Here is a 21599-nt window from a genome sequence, read left to right on the forward strand (position 1 = left end):
CTTTTCACTTTCAGCGTCTCCTACCAGGGCAGGCTTGGACTACCCCCAGCGACTGGAATGGCTGGGCTGCCTCTTAAGGCAGGTGCTCTCGAAGTGCAGGGGTCGAGCACGGTGGGAGACGGCCGATGTGTGGGTAGGGCGACCCTCCTTCATTGCCAGGTACATGGATTGTCCTTGTCCCATGGAGCGGAGCTAAGGATTTAAAACCTCACCCAGCACAGGGGCTGCCCCCCTCCACCCCTCACAGGAGCCCCCCTCCACAATGTGCCATTCAGCACAGGGGCTGACATCCCCCTCCCTCCTCCCCAGTCCCCCAACCTTAAAAGCCTGATGCTAGGATGGGGGCATGATTGATTGCAGGTCAGCAGGGCGAACATATGGCCAAAGCGAAATCCCAACTCCCCACATTGCAAGAGTCATCAGGAGGCAAGTAGCCTTCCGAGTACTTGCCTCAGAATGCATGGCCACTCTTGTTATCATCTGACTGCCGTGGGCTTGAGGTCTCGGTCGCTCTGGTCGACCCAGGCCATCTGTTTGCTGGATTGGCCTCAGCCATCTGCTCGCTAGGTCGGTCCAGACCATCTGGCAACTGGGCTGGCCAACCAGATTACTGGTGGGCGGGTGGGCCAGATGGCTGGTGGGCCTGTGAGTAAACACATTAAGCTATGCACGTGTAAGTACACAAGGTTGGTATAGTGAAATTGCGAATGGCTCATTAAATCAGTGTTAGACCCATCTTCTTAGGGTGGTCTTCCCCCATCATTTTTCCTGTTTACATCTACTTTTTTGCTGTATCTTTTTGTTGGCCTTGGAGTCTGAGCAATTTGCCATCACTGATCAGTGCTAAAGTGCATGTGCGTCTCCCCTAAACCTGGTAACATTAGTGCATACACAATTGGAATATTAATCTATTTGTAAGTCTCTTTTGAAGTGGTATACCATATAACCAGGGCCTGTAAATTAAATGCTACTAGTGGGCGTGCAGCAAGGATTGAGCCACCCACTTCAGTAGCCCTTAAACATATTGCAAGAATGCCACTGTAGAGCATGTGTGTGTGCAGTTTCACTGCCACTTCAGCTTGGCATTTAAAACTCCTTGCCAAGCCTTAAACTCTCCTTTTGTTATGTATGTCACCCCTAAAGTAGGCAATAGGTAACCCATAGGGCAGAGTGCTATGTAAGTAAATGGCAGGATATATACTTTTAAGTTCTATATGTCCTGGTAGTGAAAAAACCCCAAAGTCATTTTCCATTACTGTGAGGACAACTCCTCTCTTAGGCCACCATTGGGAATGCCTTATATATGTTTAAGGTGTAATTCCTGATCAGAAAGAAGTAGTTACATTATGTTTCATATCATTGGAATGGTAATGATAAATCCTTTTTACTGGTAAAGTCAGATTTAGCAGTACTATTTTAGAAATGCCACTTTTACAAAGTGAGTGTTTCTCTGTCTTTACTGCTCTGTATGCCTGACTGCCTGCCTCAAATAATACACTCCTGCGCTGCACTGGGCGGGGTGGCAGCTACATTTGTGCATTCCCTCAAGACAGCCACAACACAGGACACTCATTTGCATGTGCATTCATCTGCATACTGATGGGTCTCCCTGGGCATGCAGGAATAGAGGGGCTCACACACTTCAAAGGGTAGTGACCTGACCCCTCACAAAGGTCTGATTACCCCCCACAAATTGCCTGGCAGACAGGCCTGGGTTAACAGGTATCCTTGTGCACTTCAGAGTTCCTTTGAGTCTCTACATCAAAGGCACTTTTGGGTAAAAGTACTGGGGTTCTAACCCCCACCAAATCAATACACTACTGAACCTGGGAAGAACTCCACTGGAGTAAAGACTGCTGTACTGAAAGGATTGACAATTTGTCTTGACTACTGTTCCAAGGATCTGCTTCTCTGCTTTGCTGAGCTGCCTTGCTGCCTGCTGATCTCTGCCCTGCTGAGGAACAGGACTTGGCCCATCTCATTTGAACCCAGAGTGACTCCAATGGCTTGCCGGCTTGCCTCCTGTTTTCTGAAGTCTCAGAGCCATGAAAGACTTTCCTTTATTCCAAACTGCCTTGGGCCTCTGCCAGTTGAGAGTCTGGCAGCTAGTTGTTGACAAAGATCAGAATGCGTCTGATTGCTGATTCAGCCTGTGAACCTCACAGCCCAGTTTCAGTCAGGAGAGCATGTTGCTCCCCTGACCAGTGATGGAGACGTATAGTGGTCTAAGCACATTCTGCTTCTGACCTGCAACTATTGCCTTTGAATGCCAGATCCCCGCACTGATTACGATTGCTGCCTCAGAACTTGTCGCCAGCACTTGTCATTTAACAAACCAAGGCTAATCCTGGCTCACCCGGCTCCTTTGGTGACCCTAGATAATCTTAGGTCAATCACACATCCCTATGATGAAGATACATTTGTATGCTTGACCTATCAACTTTTGATGGTACTTTCTGTGCCTATCATGGCGACCACAAGTAACTGGGAATCAGGGTTCAATTCCGGAGAGGGAGCCTGAGAACATCCATGGAAGGCCACAGGCATGCAAATTACCCACTCCCAACATAGGGTGATGGCAACGACAAATAGCAATACCAAACTTATTTGTGGCCCTCTAATTGTAATAAGTACACTTTAAATTCTTTAAAGATGATCTGTTGGAGGGCAAGTCTGGGTCTGGTGCCTACAGCAGCGTTAATTCCAGCTCCAATAGCGTATATTAAAGTTGTTGCAGTTAAAAAGCTCATATTTGGATCTTGGGATCGAGCTGGCGGTCCGTCTCAAGATGAGCTACAACCTCTGCTGGATCTTGCCTCTGTGCAACCCCTTGATGCTCTTTGTTGAGTATCCTGGTGGTCTGAAGCGTTTTCTTTGAAAAAAGTTGGGGAGTATTCAAAGCAGGCTGGTTGCCAAAATATTTCAGCTAGGAATAATAACTTAGTACTCTGGTTCTATTTGGTTGGTTTTCGGAGCTGGGGCCAGGACTAAGAATTATGGCTGGCGGCATTCCTACTGTGCCACTAGAGGTGCAATTCTTGGACTAGTGCATGATGAACCAAAGCACAAGTATTGAGCAATTATTTTTTCATTAATCAAGACAAAGATCAGAGGTCTGATGACAATCGGATACCATCGTAGTTCTGACCATAAATGATGCCAACTGGCGATCTGGCAGCGTTATTCCCATGATGGACTGAAGAGCTTCCAGGAAACCAAAGTCTTTGAGTTTCAGGGGGAGTAAAGTTGCAAAGCTAAAACTTAAAGGAATTGACAGAAGAGCACCACCAGAATTGGAGCCTGTGGCTAAATTGACTCAACATTGGAAACCTCCCCCATCTGGGACAAAGAAAGAATTTACATTTTTATAGCTCTTTTTTCGATTATGTGGGTGGTGGGGCATGGCCGTTCTTAGTTGGTGGAGCGATTTGCCTGGCTAATCCTGATAAAGAACGAGGCACCTCCATGCTAAACATGCTAAATTAGGTGGGAGGAATGACAGGTCTGCCTCCAACAGTCTTTACTTCACAGGGCTGTTAGAGGACTTTAATCATAACAAAAATATTGACGGTATCTAGACTCCATTGCAAAGTAGAATACATATCGTCAAGATATAAGTTCCACATGTAAACAATATTTATTCTCATTTTCCTAACAAGAGCATTATACGGGGAAACTGTGTTCAAGACCCGTTTAAAGCCCATAATCCCCTGTGAGTAAAATAGCTATCACCATTTCTTTATTATATTCATGAAAATACAGTGGCAAGTATATGTACAAGTCTTTAACCACCCATCATCCCCTATGCAAAAAATCCTATCCCTATTTCCTACCTGGATCAATCCTAATACAATGCCAAATATATTTAGTGGCCATGTAACTCCCATAATCTCCCATGCAGAACACAGCAATGCCAATTGACCTTACACATTTACTAAATAACAGTATGAGGAATATATACCAGTCACTTAACCCCCATTAACCCCATGTAAGAAAAATGTATGGCCATTTCCTCAGTGTACATCACTGTTCTACAGTGAAAGGTACAGGTTATAACCGTTTAATACCAATCACCCCCCCATAGCCGTTTAATACCAATCACCCCCCAGAAATGATTATGGCCGTTATCCCAAGAAAACTACATAACATACTGTGCCCAGGATATGTAATAGACGTTTACACCCCCATACAGTCCCATATATAATCAATGGCTATGTAACATCCATAATCCCCATGCAGCACACAGCTGTGCCAATTTACCTTGAACATTTATTGAATAACAGTATCAGGTATGTGTACCAGTCGTTTTGCCCCATCATAACAATTAAAAAAAAACACGTTATGCCTATTTCTTCAACAAACATCCCTACACTACAATGATATATGCAACAGCCGTAACAACCTATCATCCCCAATGCAGAAATCATTATGGCCATTATTCCAAGAGAGCTATGTAAGTACAACCCCAGGGTATGTAACAGCCCTTTACTCCCACAATTCCCCATTTAAACATTATCTATTCAATTTTCCTAACAGGACCATTAAAATATAGGGAAACTGTGTTCAACAACTGTTTAAAACCCATAATCCCCGTGAGTAAAGAAGCTATTACTACCTCCTTACAGTAATCATGAAAATACAGTGGTACGTATATTTCAAAGCCATTTCATGCCCATCATCCCTGATGTAGAAATCCCTATCCCTATTTCCTACCATGAACAATCCTAATACATTTTCAAATAGATTGAATGGCCATGTAACAACCATAGTAACCCATACAGAACACGGCTATGCCAACTTGCCTTCCACATTTACTCAATAAGAGTACCAGGTAAATGTACTAGCCATTTGAACCCCATCATTCCCATTTAAAAACTAGTCATGCCCATTTCTTCAACACATGTAATTACACTACAGTAGCAGCCATTTGACCCCCCCAATGCTCCCACCTATAGAAATAATTATGGCCATTAGTCCAAGACGGCTTCTTAAAATACCATGCCTAAGGCATGTAGCAGCCATTTGCCAAATCATCCCTCCTTTAAATGTTAACTATTTCCATTTTCCTAACAGGACCAATATAATATTTTTATTGGGAGACTGAGGAGAATGCTGGGTGGTAGGAAATGTGTGCTGGTACAATGAGGTTTGCAGGGGATTCTAGGTAAGAAAAAGTTGGGAGAATCACACAAACCACACCTCCCTGGACTTCCCCAGGTGTCTAGTTTTCAGAAATGTTTGGGTTTGATAGCTTTCCCTAAATGGCCGTTGAGTCTGAGGCCAAAAACGCAGGAACCCTTTTGCAAAACAGGTTGTTGTGTGATAGATATGTGGCGCCACCTGCGTTTTTTATCTAGGGCTTGGCAGCCATTGAGGGAAACCTACCAAACCCTGACATTTCTGAAAATTAGACACCTGGGAGAGTCCAGGGAGATGTGGTTTGCTTCGATTTCCCCCCCACGTTTTCATACCCAGAATCCCCTGCAAACCTCAAATTTAGCTAAAAAGTCACAATTTCTGTGCGGAAAAGTTGCAGGATCACCGCACCAACCCAAATTTCCTATCACCCAGTGTTCCACCTGATAAAAATGATAGCTCACTTGTGTGTGTGGGCCAAGTGCCTGCAGCAGGGAAGGGCCAAAAATATGTAGAAATTGAGGGGGGAACCAAAGCAGCTCCAAAAGGTGTTTTTTCATATATTTTTAGACTGAGGCTACTTTGGGCACCCACGCAAGTGGGGCAGAGTTGGTATCAGTACAGCTGGGGCAATGCTGGGTGATAATCCTGGGGATTCCAGAGTTTCCATCACAGAAATGTAGAGAAAATGCATGATTTCAGGCAAAGTTGGAAGTTTGCTGGGATTTATGGGTAAGAAAATGGTGTGGGGTGCATGTGAAGTACAGCACCCTGGACTCCCCGGGATGTTTAGTTTTCAGAATTGTCTGGGTCTGTTAGATTTTTCCAGGTGGCAGCGTACCCAAGTCCAAAAAGGGCAAAAATGCAAGTGTGACAATATTGAGAGTTAACTAAGCTCTCTTGGCCCATACGTAAATTCAAAACCCAAAAGATTCAAATGTCCTCTTGTTTACCATTGGGCTGAGATGCTTTACTCTGTAGAGAGGTGGTGGGGGCAGAAAGACTGTTGCCCCTTTCAGTTGGTGTGGGGGCATAACAATGCCCATGGTGGTGGCCGGCACCTACCCCTCTGTTTAAAAAAAATAAAATATAAAATAATGCTTCCCTGGTGTTGAGGGGGCTTTCTGCCCACCCTGGGGGCAGATCAGAGGTAATAATCGCTATCTGCCCCCAGGGGGCAGAAAGACAGTGCCAATTTATTTTGGGGAGCATTGCCATGCCCATTTTGGGCAGCCCCCACTGCTAGATGAATAACAAAAATCCTGGTGCCTAGTGGGCTTTCCTCCCTGTAGCGCAGATTGGGGACTATTTTCCCCCATTTACCTCAAAGGAGGGCAGAAAGTCTGAGTTGTTATATAAATAAATAAATATTTTTGGGAGGGACAGGTCAGGGCAACGCAATGCCCATCCCATACCTAGATGTTTATAAAAAATAAATCCCTAGTTCCTAGTGGACTTGTTCCTAGTCCCCCTGTTATTTGCACTTTAGGCTGCAGTCCTCTGTATTTAGTTTGGGGTAACCCCATTTGGTTCACCCTCGGAACTGACAAACATGTTTTTAGTTATTTTATTTTACTTGTATCATATTGAATTGTACTTTTAACACGTTTTTTTATGTTTTATACAATGTACTTGTATGGTTCTTTGAACCGAAATAAAGTTGAATGAATTGAATACCATGGTATGACTGCACTACCAATCTACCTACATGTAAGTTTAAAAACAAAATAACATACTCATCTATATCAGCACACTATAATGTAATGTAAAAGCCAAACCGATTTTATTGTCAACATTTGCTACAATCAACACTCTGATAAGTAATAAAGGGCCAGATGTATCATCACGGCCCATTGCGATTCAGTAATAGCGATTTTTAAGAAATCGCTAATACCGACTCGCAAAGGGCCATGTATCACATTTGCTAATCGGTAATAGCGATTTCTTAAAAATCGCAAATGTTATTACCGATTCGCAAATTGCGATACCGGCCCCATTCGCAGCTATGGGCCTGTTGGCCCATAGCTGTGAATTTTTAGCATTTCCAAAATCGCAATTTTGGAAATGCAAAAGGCCAGGGTGCTGGGGGCCTAAGGCCCCCTCTCCTGCACCCCAAAATCATTTTTTTAAACATGTAAGGTACACACATGCCAAAAGGGCATGTGTGCTTTACATGTTCAATTTAAAAATGCAGTTTTACTGCATTTTTAAATTTTGCACCAGGTTACCACCTGGTTGCATATCATGGCATTTTGCAAGTGCAAAATGCCTTTTTTTGGAAAAATCGCAATTGGCTATTTTTTTCCAGCATAGCCTTGTGACCTGGAATTTGCGAATCGCAAATTGCGACTCGCAATTTCCAGGTCCCAACACAAGAAATCGCAATTTTTGCGATTTCTTATTTGTGGTCTGCGAATGCATTTCATGCATCGCAGACCACTGTTTTGCACTCGCAAACGGCCGAATTTACCGATTCGCACCGTTTGCGAGTGCAAAACTTTTTCATACATCTGGCACAAAGTTTTGTAAAAAAATGTGTTTACATATTTTGCTATTAATAACATAAAAACTAAATCTATTGTATCATTAGTGGCACTGGCAATCTCTTTGTTATGTGTATTATGATGTAAAACTGATAAGGGAAACTTGTTGAGCATGCATCTAGAACAGGTAATAGACTGGTCCCGCATTGTTCAACTTACTTCAAATGACTGATGTTTTTCATGGAGCCCGTTCTTTTTGGACATGTTGTCCCATGCGCTATAACTTGCATTTGTGAGTTATTAATTTGTAGTGAATCGGACAGTGTCGTGCAAAATGTTTTGGTACTTGCAATTTATAGTCAACAAATTATTTTTACTAGTACCATTTGACATGCTACTAAATACATTTTCTTTTTCCCTTTTGCTAATTTGCTTGATCTTCACATCGAAGTTGTAACAGTAAGTGGACAAATTAAGAGTTTACTGTTTTATTTACATGCCATTTCTTTTCCTGTGCCCAGTCTTTATTACTTTGTTTCTTCACAATTACATAATGGTTGTACATAATTCAACTCTAGTTCCATGAGTATTCAGAGTGTTATTTTTTTGTTTTAAAATTTTAGAAGCACACCACCAATGTCTACATATTCAGTCTATTAGCTCTCTATAACCTGTCCTTTTTGACATAACCGCATATACAATGTGATCTGATTGAAGATGGTGGAAAATAATCAAGCTGATATTGGTAATGAAGAACACATCCAACTGCTTCCAGACCCCCTCTTAAAGCTCACATGCATGCACTGAAGCTTGGCTTTGCTTCATCTTCCAGCAATGTTTTATGTGCCTGTCTCCCACAGCAACTGTCCACTGTTAATCCTGATCCAGTACCATTCTGTTTCTTAAATTTACTTCCGTACACCAGTTTCCACTGTCCTCATCACTCCAATCTATCCATTTGGCATGTCTTACCACTTCCTCACCACTCTGCAGTCTCTCAAAACCTCACAGCCCTCCTTGATATCACAGTTGCTCTTTACCCCACTGTTTCTGAATTCCCCCCTCCTCTGCCTCACTGCACCCCCCCAGTCTCTTTCCTGCTTCCTATCAGAGACCTATATCTTTGTGCTCTCGCCCTATGTATGTCCACCTTTGTTTTCCCACTATGCTCATTTTGCAGAGACTCCTTATTTCCTCCCTTGCCCATGATCCCACCACCTGTTTTTCCCCTGGATCTAGAATGTCTCCCTGCCATGCTATCTCACCTGGCTTGGATTTGCACCCCAGGAGAGGGGGGTCATGAAGGAGCTAGTGATCAGAGGAGGCGGAGTAAGATGAATAAGCAAAAGGTGCATTAGCATGGGAGAGAGTCCACAGACTAGGTTTGTCCTCTGGGGTGCATAAACGTTTTCCACAAGGTGCATCAATTGCTTTGCCAATTCTTACCATACATTTCTTGTACCATTTCCTTCATGCTTTCTCAGCCTAAGTCGTTAGACTGCATTTCATTCTTCATTTCATGTTCCTGTTAGATTTGTTTGGTAATCTCTGAATATCTTGAGGATCTGGACAAAGTAATCTAGGACAACCATCTTCTTTGTATGTGTTTTTCTGAAATATTTGTATTGTTTCTAATACAAACAGCAAGTTATTGCAATTATGAACATAAAACTTACCATTTGCAAGCATGACACATTTGGGAGCAACCACATTAAAATCACTGAGTCAGAGAAACATTAGTTGTAATATGCACCATCACCAGCCTTCTGGTGGCCCCCCGCGAGTCCCCGTTTGTGATCTTGGGCTTTGTTGTATGTTGTAGACATTTTCAAGTTTACTGTGATATTTCAGTGAAGGCTTCCATGAAGAAAGGAACCAAATAGTTTGCCTTCTGTTATTGTTTTGCAGACCGTCAACTGGTACAGTAACCTGGCACTGAGAAGGTGTTACTCTGGGGAAACCCTAGGGCCTGGTAGTACTACTTGAAAAGTCAGGTCTTCAGCTGTTGTGCAAGTCAAGAAGGAGGAGGAAGGTCTTTTGTGTAGCAGCATGTCATTCCACACTTTAGGAGCGGTGTAGGAGAAGGCTTGGTCACAGGATCTAGTTTTCCATGTACGTGGAATGTGTACAAATAGGAGTGCGGATGAGCGGAGATGTCTGGAAAGTTTGTGAAAGCAGTTGTGATTGTTGAGGTGTGCTGGGCCAGTGTTATGCAGTGTCTTGAAAGTGGGTGTTAGACTGTCAGCCTTAGGTTGGTCTTCCCCTGAACTTTTTACGTGTTTGCCTGACATTTTTGCTGTATCTTTTTTGTTGGGCATAGGACTCTGAGTACTTTACCACTGCTGACCAGTGCTATAGTGCATGTGCTTCTCCCCTAAACATGGTAACATCGGTGTATTCACAATTGGCATATTTAATTCACTTGTAGGTCCCTTGTAAAGTGGTATACCATATACCCTGGGCTTGTAAATTACATGCTCCTAGTGGGCCTACAGGTCTGATTGTGCCATCCACAATTAAAACCTAGCTCAGGCCTGCCATTGCAGAGCTTTAAGCTCCCCTTTTATTATCTATAAAGCACCCTTAAGGTAGGGCCTAGGTAGCCCATAGGGCAGGGTGCTGTGCAAGTAAAATGTTTTCACTACTGTGAGGTCTACTCCTCTCATAGGCCAGCATTAGGAATTCCTCAATATACTTTTAAGATGTAATTCCTGATCAGAGAAGAGTAGTTAGATCATGTTTCATATCATTGAAATGGTAAGGATAAATCCTCTTTAGTGGTAAAGTTGGATATACCATTACTATTTTAGAAATGGCAATTTTATAAAGTGGGCATTTCTCTGCTCTTACTGCACTATGTGCCTTGCAGCCTGTCTCCAGTACACATCTGGGTGCATGACAGCTACACTATGTGTATTCCTTCTAGACAGCCACAAACACAGGAAGATTAGGCATGTCTGATCACTCATCTGCATGACGGCTCTTCCTGAGCAGGAAGGGTGGAGGGGAGCTGACACACTTGAATGGGGAGTGCCTGTCCCCACACAAAGAGCTGATTACCCCCTACTGAAATTCTGGAACCGGGGCTAGGATGAAAGGACCTCTGTGCCCTTCAAAGACCCTTATTTAAAGTCACCCTCACTTCAAAGACACATTTGGATATAAGAACTGGGTCTCTGACCCTCCCAAATCAGTACACTATGGGAAGAACTCTGCCAGGAATAAGGATGACTGTGCTACAAGGAGTGCCACACTGCTGGACTGCTTTCCCAAGAAGGACTGCTCTCTACCTTGATGAAATACCCTGCTGATCTTTGCCCTGCTGCGGAAGGACAGGACCCTCTCATCTGACCCAGAGTTGACTCCAAGGGCCCGAGGTCTCCTCTAGTCTCAGGGACATCAGACTGCCTGCAACGCTGCTCCTGCCGCTGGATTCTGCCATCTGTGCGTTCTACACTTGCCTGAGGTTCCAATTCAGTCCTGGGCCTTAAAAGTGAGTTTTGCAGCTGTTTCTCTGCAGACTAGACACATCCAAACCATTGCTCTGCTCGCAACCAACGCAGTGCCCTCCGCTGCATTGCTGATTCGACAGCGATCTGAGACCCATCTGCGAGGTTCGACAACAACGCAGCGCTGATCAGAGCACATCGCTGCACGGCTCGCCGATGACGCATTGCATACATCTAAGTGGAGTTCGACATCGACATAAGACCGACTGCATGGATCGGAACCAAAACATCTCCTCCGTATTGCTTCTTGACGTAGACACTTGCTCCATCCAAGGTACTTCTTCAGCGGGCTCTGCATGAGTTCTGTAGCTGGCCTGCCCTCTTTCGCAGTCGGCCTGAACTTTGGATTTACCCTTGTCTAGCTTGACCTCAAGTAACATTTTAGCGCTATCGATTTCTAAGCACTATTTTGGGTATAGTCTTTAGAAATTCATATATCGACTTCTAGTGTTTGGATCTTTGTTGTTTTGGTCATATTTTACTCAGATAAATATTCTATATTCTTCTAAACCTGTGTGGAGTCTTTTTTGTGGTGTTTTCATTGCTACTGTGTGTTGCACAAATACTTTATACATTGCTTCTTTAGATAAGCCTGCCTGCTCTGCGCCAAGCTACTGGAGGGCGACCACAGGTTATCTCTAAGTGTGCACCTAGCTTACACTGACTAAAAGTGGTGGTTCCTGCTTGTACAGGGGACATACTGTGACAACCAGAAACTCCTTTTCTAACAGTGTTGGTGAGGAGTTTCAATTGTGCTCGTGTTTCTGGTTGACAGCGGAGCTCCTTCATGTGTAGAGTGATGTGATTGCAACACAAGAGGTTTAGAGTGTTTCTGCTGTTCTGAATGATTTGCAGCCTTCTGGTGAGGTTTTCTTTTTGTTGATCCCAACAGAGACAGTGTTCCTGTTGTCCAGCTTGCTTGTGACAAGGGCACGTGTGACCGTTTCCAAGGTGCTATTTGGGAGACATTTGAAAATCTTCCTTTGTATCTTTGGGGTATGGAAGAGTGAGGTGGTGGTGGCGTTGAATTGGGCGGTCATGTTGAATATGCTGTTAGTGGTGAGCCTGAGGATCTTGGCGTAAATGATATGAATGGGTGTCAGTCCTAGCTCTGTTGGATGCATGTTGGAGTCCCATGGTGTTGAGTTTGTCCCAAAGATCACAATTCTGGTCTTGTCTGTGTTCACCTTCAGGCAAATGGTCTTCATCCATTGGGCGATTCAGTCATACAGGCATTGAACTTGATCTAGGTACTGGGTGTTTTGTCTGTGGGCTTAGGAGTGGATGTTGATGTTGTGAAAGCCGATGGTGCTGTCTAGTGGGATCATGTATGCGTTGAAGAGTGTTGTGCTCAAGGAGGGCACTTGCAGAGCTCTATAGAGGAGGTGTACAGTGCCATCCCGACTGACTGGGTCCTCCCATTCAGGAAGGAGCAGATCTATCGGACTGTGCATGTTTTTGGATTCCGAGGTCCTAGATAAGGATGAGGTGGGATACAGTGTCAAACGCTATGGAAAGGTCCAGAAGCATGAGCGTCACCAGAGTCATGTGGATGTCATCCATGATGATGATGAAGAAAGTTTCCATGCTGTGGTTAGGTCTGAAACCAGACTGAATGTTGTAGAGGAGATTTTGGTCATTGAGGTAATTGATGAGGTGTCTATTGATGATGTTCTCTAAGACCTTCACTGAGAATGGTAGAAGGGAGATTGGTTTGTAGTTGACAAGCGTCAAAGGGTCCGTGGAGGGTGTCTTCAATAGTGGGGGGACAGTTATATCTTTCCAATAATCTGGGAAGGTCGCGGAAAAGGTGAAGGCATTCAGAATTAGTGTGATCAGGCACTGATGGGTTGGAGTCCTCTGAGTAGGCATTGAGAGGGCAAGTGTTCTATGGCGTCACTGAGTGGATGGACTTCATGGTGGGGGCAATTTCTTCTGGGTTGATGATGGGCCATGTGATTAGCATCAGTGTTTTGAATAAGATCGGGAGGCATTTGGTGAGATCTGTCTGTTCCGGTTGTGGGTTGAAGTTGCCGTAAATGGCAGTGATTTTGTTGCTGAATAATAGAAAGAGTGTGTTAGAGTGGTCCAGCAATGGAGTGAATGAATTGCAGGCTGCTGCTGGTGAGGTGAAGTCCATCACAGTGTAAAAGGCTTCCTTGGTTGGTGCTTATATCGATGCGGTCCTCCAGAGTGGTGGATGTAGTGGTACTGATCATTTGGTGGTAGCTTGTCAGGGCTGAATTAAACTTTCTCCTGTCTGATTGGTCCTGACTCATTCTGCATTTGTGCCTCAGTTTGCAGTTGAGTTTCATTAGTCCATGCACCAACTTGCCTGGGGTCTGGATCTTGTTGCATTACTGTGTTTGAAGCTGCCAGAGAGGTGGCCCTTTTGTTTACATTTTTGATGGCTTTGTGTAGGCTGTGCTGTGTTCTGGTTGGTGGGATGTTCAGAGAGGTGTTCCAGTTTTTGTCAGCCACCCATCCAGTTTGGCTGGCTGGTCTGACGATGGTGTGTGTGCAGTGGACTGGGACTGGAATGCTGCTATTAATGAGGGCGTTATCTGTTCAGGAGACTGGTTTGGCTTTGTTGACTCATGTTATTGAAGGTGATGAAAATGTGGTCCAGGAGGTGTCCAGCAATGTGAGTAGGTCCTTTTACTCGGTGGGAGAGGCCCAAGCTTCTAAGGTCTTCTGCGAGTGCGCTTGAGTTGGGGTCTGTGAGGTCTTCCATGTGAAAGTGTAGGTCTTTGACTGGGATGTGATTTCAAGCATCGAGGGCGAATGGTGTAACGAACCCCACAATGGCGTCAGTGAAGTTGGTGCACATCCCTGGTGTTTTGTAGAGGAGTGTCACTTAAGGTGAAGTTAGCTGTGATGGTGAGCTTCAAAGACAGGTGTTCCATGTTGGAAGCTATGGTGTTTGTGAAGGTGGTGTAGTTGATGGTGTTCTTGTGGATGATGGTGATCGCACCTCTGTGCTTGTGAAGTGTTTCTTGCCAGGCGGTCTTGTAGCCAGGGTAGATGGCTGTCACAAAATCAGATGCCTGTGTGGAGTTTAGTCATCCTCTTGTTAAATTACCAATTGAACACCGTGCTCCTGCTGAATTTAATTTCTTTCACACTGGGCAGTAACATCTATTAATTGCCCTGTCACCTCATTTGAACCCTCGCCTCTAGCTTGCACCCATAAATAGGTAATTGTCGACAATGACTTTCCATGCTAGTGGATAGGGCAGTAACGCTTCACCACTAATCAGAACCACGTTTTCTCTAACATCATAGGTGTAACATACTTGGAAACCTACAGATACACCACTGAACAATCATGAAACCTGCTTTATTAGTCTTTAAATGCAATCCAGTACTTTTATTTTCCTAAATGTTTTGTTTGTAAAAAAGATTGTTATAGAATGAAACCGAAATTTGTTTTTCTTTTTCTTTAAACAGAATGAGTATATGAAAGATGACTTTTTTATAAAAATCGAGACATGGCATAAACCTGACATGGGCACTTCAGAAAATGTAAGTTGTTTTTGTTTGTTTCATAAAAACTACTTTTGAATATATGGTGTGGTCTATTTCCCCATAGATAGGCTATCCTTCATCAGTACAAAGAATAAGGTATCCTTTATCGAATACAAAGAAGAAATTGTATCAAAGGACAACTTTGAAAGCCAAACATGTGTGCATGTTTCTGCCATTCCTCTTCAAAGGTCCCCACCTATCATTCACATTAGTTCTAAGCATTTGAAAGGAGTGAGAGCTGCTTGTACATTCCTCTTTTTCAGATGTTTATGGTTCCAGTGCAGCAGGCCCAGTTTTTCAAGCTCTTCAGTTTGAGTAATAAACCGTACCCAGGATTGTTCTTGTTACAGTTTCCTTCAACCATTGACTATGTGTATCTCTCAGAGAAACTCATGAAAACACCTAGGCACTTTGAAGTCACAGAGAGCGCGGGGCGCGATCACAATCTGCTGAAATGTATCCTGTCAGCCAAATCTCCATCAACAGTGCCAGCGCTAAACGATTCCTATTTGATTGGCGCCCCCCGACCATTCCTCCAAGAAGCAATAAACGCAGGAATTTGAAATCAGATCTTGTACATGCGAACACTAGTCCTGCCAGTCAAGGACTTTAATTGTGCCTGGCCTGCACAGAGAGACAAAAGACCTAGCAGGCTCTGTTCTTACTACCAAGAAAGTGGGTTACACCTCCTGTGCTGCTGCCCACTTTAGCAGCCAATAGGCAACAGTTAATGATTCCAGTAGCTCTGTCACTGGGGGCGCTGACTTCCAAGGATACATCTAATCTCTGCTTTTCACACACTGCTGCCTGGGCCTTGTCTAGATGTGCAAAGTACATGACAATTCTAAGGCGGCGGCTAGCTCTGTCAGCGGGGACAGCCAGCAAGGCTCCTGCAAGGCCAAAGGAAACCTGAGTGCCTTTGTTGAAACAGAGATAAACACTAACTCCTGTTTAGCAGATTTAAAAAAAAATATATATATTTAATTTTTGGTTTTGTAAATTTTATGTAAATACTACCAATTGTGCTCTTTGTAATGGTTTTAATTAACTGAACAATAAATTGATACTGATACAGTTTCCTTGGGTAACACTGACTTGTTCAGCATGTACTATACAACAGTCTCTGAGACACTCAAGTTATTTTTGACAATGAAAACATGATATTAAGTCAATTTGTTGGAATATGAATGATGATTTTTAATCTTTCTTTAGTTTTTATCTCTAAAACTAGAATTGAAACAAAAGAACGTACGTGAATCAAAAATGTGGTCATGCATTGTATCTGACACACCACCTACTATATATTTGTGAACTATAAAGTCTAATCTAGAAGACACCCACAGAACTATTCCTATAAACCCAAATAATAGCCTTGGATATATACAATATCTGGAACACTGGCCCCTTATGTATCATTTATAAGTGTAGTCTAGGTTTAAAAGACACTCCCCAGCAGTGGGTCCAAGTAGGCATTTGATCTGAATTCAACATACAATAAGATCATCAAATCTTCTAGTTAACATAGTTACAAATCCATTTGACACGTACTATGCACATTTAGAAACAAAGCACAGTAAGCATAATACAGAGTGAATCGTGAGTGCAAAATTGCTGTAAGCCCAACTAGCAGTTACAGAATGTCCCCACTACAATATTTTCAAACCTGAATGTGATGCACTGTGGGGACTAAAACAAAACAATCAATCCTGCTGACAAAGGTGGGGTGATTGTCATTCTGGATATATGTAAGTATCAACATGAAATTGTCTGCCAACTTCATGTCATAAAACACTACTTAAAATTGCCCAAAAAAAATCCCTGAAAGACCGATCGATCTACTCCTGTTATGGTGATAAACATCATTAGTCAAAAGGAACATACATTTTAATCACAAGCAATATCCTTGGGCATTTTTGATTTATACCATTTCCCGAGAATCCTAATAATCTTTGGGAATGTCTCCACTCCTATCACAAAGTGAATTGAGGAATGTGGGCATCCCTGCTTAGTACCTCTGGTGCCGGTATTGGTGTAGACTATCCAACATTCATCCTAACTAGGGTCATGGCCATATGTCCCATAACATGCTCTATTTCAGGAAATTATTTTCCACTCCCATTCGCTCCAAAGTTGTGAGTCGAAAATGTCTCTCAGACTGTTCCCATGGTAAACCTGCATTTAGCTCTTTCCTGGACATGCACTTTTTTCACAATCAGATCACCATCTGTCAGTGGCAACAGAAGACTGTACTTTACAGAGCACCAACTCAAAATGCAGCCATAGCTTGCAAAAACCTCAGAAAAAAACATAAACGGAATTGTCTGGAGACATATATATCTTAGTTAAGTCACAGTGGTGCTTGATTAAAAATTAAAACCCTACACTGCAAAGGCTCCAACAATGTGCCTTCTTACGCAACCAACAAACTGAAGAACTGTAGCGAATGTTGAAACATGAGGTAATAACCGAGTCGCCTCCTTCATCTAAGTCTGTGTTAAAGGAGGTACTCATGGCAGTACAAGATACAGTCATGTGCAGAACATATAAGTAATACGGTGAACAAACAAGTGCATCTATTGGGTACTTACTAACAGAAATGTAGTGAAAGAGTAGGCCTGATTGAGAAAATACACATCAAAGCAGTGACAGATGCTCCATCGATTTGGTCATCAATCGTGAAGCTAAAAATAATTATATATAGGCCTGCCTCAACAGTGGAGAAGGAAGATGGAGAAAAATGATATGCAAATGACAAGAGTTCCAGAACCAGCTGAGGGCCAGAGTCTAGAGTTGTTTGTAGTGCAATGAATAATGAAGTTCTCAAGCCTAAAGAACGACCACATTTCTTTTCTCTGGATCGCGCATACAGGGTGCCATTACCCCCACAAAGACCAGGAGTCTCATGAAGATGCATCATAGCCCTCCTCCTTAGTTACTATGACAGACACTCATACTACATCCTGAGAGAAAAGAAGGACCAACAAAATATGAGAGCCTTAAACATACTCCTGTTCCCAGACTTCACCTTGACAAAGCAAAGGAAAATCATTGACCAACTTAAAAAAAGCCTTCTGTGCTGAAGGCCTAACTACATTATGTAGTTTGCCTCTCATCTGCAGGCCATTGTGAGGGAGATGAGTAAGCATGAGACTATGAATGGCTGAGAACAGTAGGGAATTGACAAAACCAGAGCCAGACTAGTACCTGAATAATGCAAATCTCCAATAACAAACATGGACATAATAACAAAGGGTCAATTGCGCGAGCAATAGACTTAGAAAACATTGGTGTGCATCCGAAGCCCAAATGCAGTGACTAAGGAATAAACTGAATAAAGAAGTAAGGTGGAAGAAGGAATACCACACAAGTATGCACAGTTGTCCACAGATCTTGCTGGATGATATATGAAGGAGAAACAAATTGCCTTCCCCTTGCTGTGCTACCTGCGTCGACGTTTGGGCTGGGTGTAGTGACACTTCAGACAGGAATTGACACATAATTGATGAGGTGTGTGACTTAATATGCCAGTATGCTGTCTTGTCTTTTGCATGCCCATGGTTTGTATGTGTGCTAGAGATAGGACAATGCATGAGATGAACAAATGCCATTATTTGTATGAAGTAACTAGAAACGCTCTGGTAGCAAAGGAAGGGACAAGACAACCTCCTCTTAGCAAATTAAATGTCATTAACTGCTTGCATGACAGACATCCCGCTAGATCAGTATTTCTTTACCATGTTTGGGTGAAGGGTGCATTATGCATTGGGGAGGGGTAGTTTTAGTCATGCTGTACAGTTGTGTGGAGTGGGGACAAATGATATGTTAAGATACTCTCAAAGACCGGTAATGCGACAAAGGTTGACACCCATATTAGACTGTTGCCAAGAAACCGACATCTGACAAAGTGTAATTTGACAACCAAATACCTACTTCTCAAGAAATGTCAGCAGCCTTGGTCATAGGATAAAAAGTGGTGTGATTAAAAATTAGCTGTGTGTCCAGGCAAGGCTCAGAAGTAGTAGTCCTCCAAGAAGTGCATCTAAATGTCGCTTCATTGGTCAAGGGAAAAACAACGTACTATGTGACAGTATTCAGTTCTAGTTTAATGGGAATGACAGTGGTAATTAAAAGCATCTTGCACATCCCATATGGAAAATACATGGCTAGATTATAGTGGAAGAGTGATTGTGGTCCTGTAGATGTGATAGCTAGAAGTATTTAGCGATAAACACGTGCCACCAGGCTTTCAGTTCACCAAGTTGTGCACATTAGACCTCCTCCAAGCAGTATTAAAAATGGAAGGAAAATTTCACATGATGACGTTGGAGTTTTATAATGTATGCAGCCGCTGCAAAAGAGTGTTATAATGCTAGCCTTAATACAGGAAAAATGGATGCAAAGACAGCATCATAAACAAAATGAAGAAATGTAAGTCTCAAGTATTCTTCTAAAGATCAGTTGCATCCTGAGGGAGCATGGGAGAGGGTTCCAGTGTTTGGGCTGAAGTAGGAGAAAGCATTGCTAAGACACCTGGGGCAATGGATCTTGCAAACCATCAGGGGTGGAAGGAGGAAGAAGAAAGAGAGTGTGTTGCTAGCGTAGGATTCTGTCCTTCAAATAATGAGTGCCATGACCATGAATACTGTGAAGATGGAGACAAAGCACCTTGAACATGGAGCACTTTGTGATTAGAAAACAAGTATAAACTGGTCAAATGGTGCCAAATACATTAATGCAGAGGAAGATTAAGTATGAGATGAGCAGTGGTATTTATACCAGTTGATATTGAGATATTGAGCAGTGCAGGAGACAAAGGAAAAGAGTTCCCATAATACAAATTAGAAGGAACTGCATCCTAGATGATGGTTTTCTTTAAATCCTTTGGAAGGAGGGGAAAAATGTTCCTCAAGCCTTATACAGTAGAAATAGATCACAGATATGTAAGAAATGTGGGCATAGAAGGAGAGGAATGAATCTAAAAGGATGTCAAAATTGTGAACTCTGGAAGCTGAAGGGAGTAGGATTGAAATCTGCGTGACGCCAATAGTATGACCAAATGAAGGAAGAAACTTAAATCAACCAGGTTCAATTTTGTCTGAATTGAGCTTGTTGATAGTCATTTACATAGCCACACTGGGCATATATCACTCAACTTCTTCTAACTTGGAGTTGTTATTACTATCAGGAAGAGGAGGATGTGAGCAACATCTGCATATGACATGAGCTACACACCAAAGAATTTGATAAGGTGGGCCAGGGGAGAAGTGCATGTATTTAAAAGAGTAGGATTGAGCGAGGAACACTGCATGAAAGAAGTCAGAATTCTGAGTGTAATGGGGAAGATATAATGCTTACGTAGGCTCATGTAGAAATGATGGTAACCATGCCAGGGCCTAATCCTGGTTTCCAATATAATATATCACGTGAATCAAATAAAAACGGGACACTATTTCAAAAGCAGCAGACAGATTAAGCAGGATCAAGGCAGTACTGCCACCCTAGTCTACAATTGCATGAAGATTATCTGCAACCCTTAGAAACGCAGGCTCAACATTATGGTGGAGACAAGGGCTATATTGGGAGGAATCTAAAACCGAGTGGGTTTCAAGAGATGTAGAGAGATGGGCATTGGTATGGGCATTGATATGATTTTTTCAGAAGTTTGGGCAGGTAATGAAGGAGTGAGATGGGACAGTAGTTAGCCAGAACCATCCGGTCAGCATTGAGTTTTTTTGTTGTTGTTTTTCTTAAGAAGTAAAGCAATGGAAGCTGACTTCCAGACAGAAGGAACAGTAGAAGAGAGAATGGAGGCCTTACAAACTTGAGTAAGAGCAGGAACGATAGTATTGATTTACTGAATGATCAGGGCAGCGATCAAGTGGGGATCTTAATTTGACACCTACCAATAAAGAAGCAAACAGTTTATTGGAGAGAAGAGGTCACTTTGTAAGACATACTGGGGGAATGGTGTCAGCAGATTTAGGGCCTGATTTAGGTCGTGGTGGAGGCAATAATCCGTCAAAAATGTGACGTATATCCCGTCTGCAGTATTAGGATCTCCATGGGATAGAATGGAATCGTAATACGGCAGATGGGAAATCCGTCACGTTTGTGATGGAGTAGCCCCCTACTCCAAGACCTAATTCTTGGCCTTAGTATTTATTATTGATGTTGGAGCATATTTAGAAAAAAGAACCAGAGATACCGAGATTTTGTCCTTGAACTCTAGGAGGCATTCTCAAGGATGCTTTGAAGGAGGAAGAGAGCATCATTTTTACAGCAGTGTGAGATAAGATCTAGAACAATGGCGAAAATTTCACATGTGTAGTTAAAAGATTATACAAGTTATTTACCAGTAGTAATCAGATCGAAAACATCTAATTGTTTTTTGTTTTAATATAAAATGTGAGGGTGGAAATATAGTTTGTCTTCTCTGCAGGAAGGTAGTTAAGCCGCGATGCCCACTTTAGTTTTTTTGCAGGATTGTTTGGCTGTGTGGTGATAGTTAACAAATTAGATCCACGACAAGACAACTTAGACATTCTGCTCTTATGATATTGGTAAGGTTACCCGGGCCATGGCAATATATGATATATGGAGCGGGCTTAACAGAAGGAGGAAAACTTTGTCCTTGTCTAGGTACTCTTGCTCAAGTATATGGGCGTAGTTCAGGGGCTGGGGGTGTGTTTGGGGTGTGACACCCTAAAAAAATAATGTTTTCCTGGCTTGGTAATTGGATCTGTGGGCCCTAAGTCGGGTCTGCTATGTCTGTTTTTTTAATTTGTCCTGATTTTCACTGAAAGGTTTTAACTTGTTAATTTTTTTGGATCAGGAACTGAAAAATATGTAGTTACCATATAAAAAGTAGTGAATATGCACTCCTAGAAGTACTCCTTGAATGGGGTCGAATTTACCACTTTGTAGAATTCACAAACATTGTCCG

At 42.8% G+C, this 21599-nt stretch overlaps 1 protein-coding gene across 1 annotated transcript in view; it reads left to right on the forward strand.

The window, feature by feature from the left end:
• The window catches only part of PITPNB (phosphatidylinositol transfer protein beta), a 348647-nt gene that overhangs the window by 127654 nt on the left and 199394 nt on the right, over positions 1-21599 (forward strand). The window contains exons 5-6 of the mRNA XM_069214679.1: positions 8071-8078; positions 14579-14653. Of these exons, the coding sequence (XP_069070780.1) occupies positions 8071-8078; positions 14579-14653 (83 nt within the window). The remainder of the gene's footprint in view (positions 1-8070; positions 8079-14578; positions 14654-21599) is intronic.

Source organism: Pleurodeles waltl, chromosome 11 (genome assembly GCF_031143425.1).
Source record: "Pleurodeles waltl isolate 20211129_DDA chromosome 11, aPleWal1.hap1.20221129, whole genome shotgun sequence".
NCBI lineage: Eukaryota > Metazoa > Chordata > Amphibia > Caudata > Salamandridae > Pleurodeles > Pleurodeles waltl.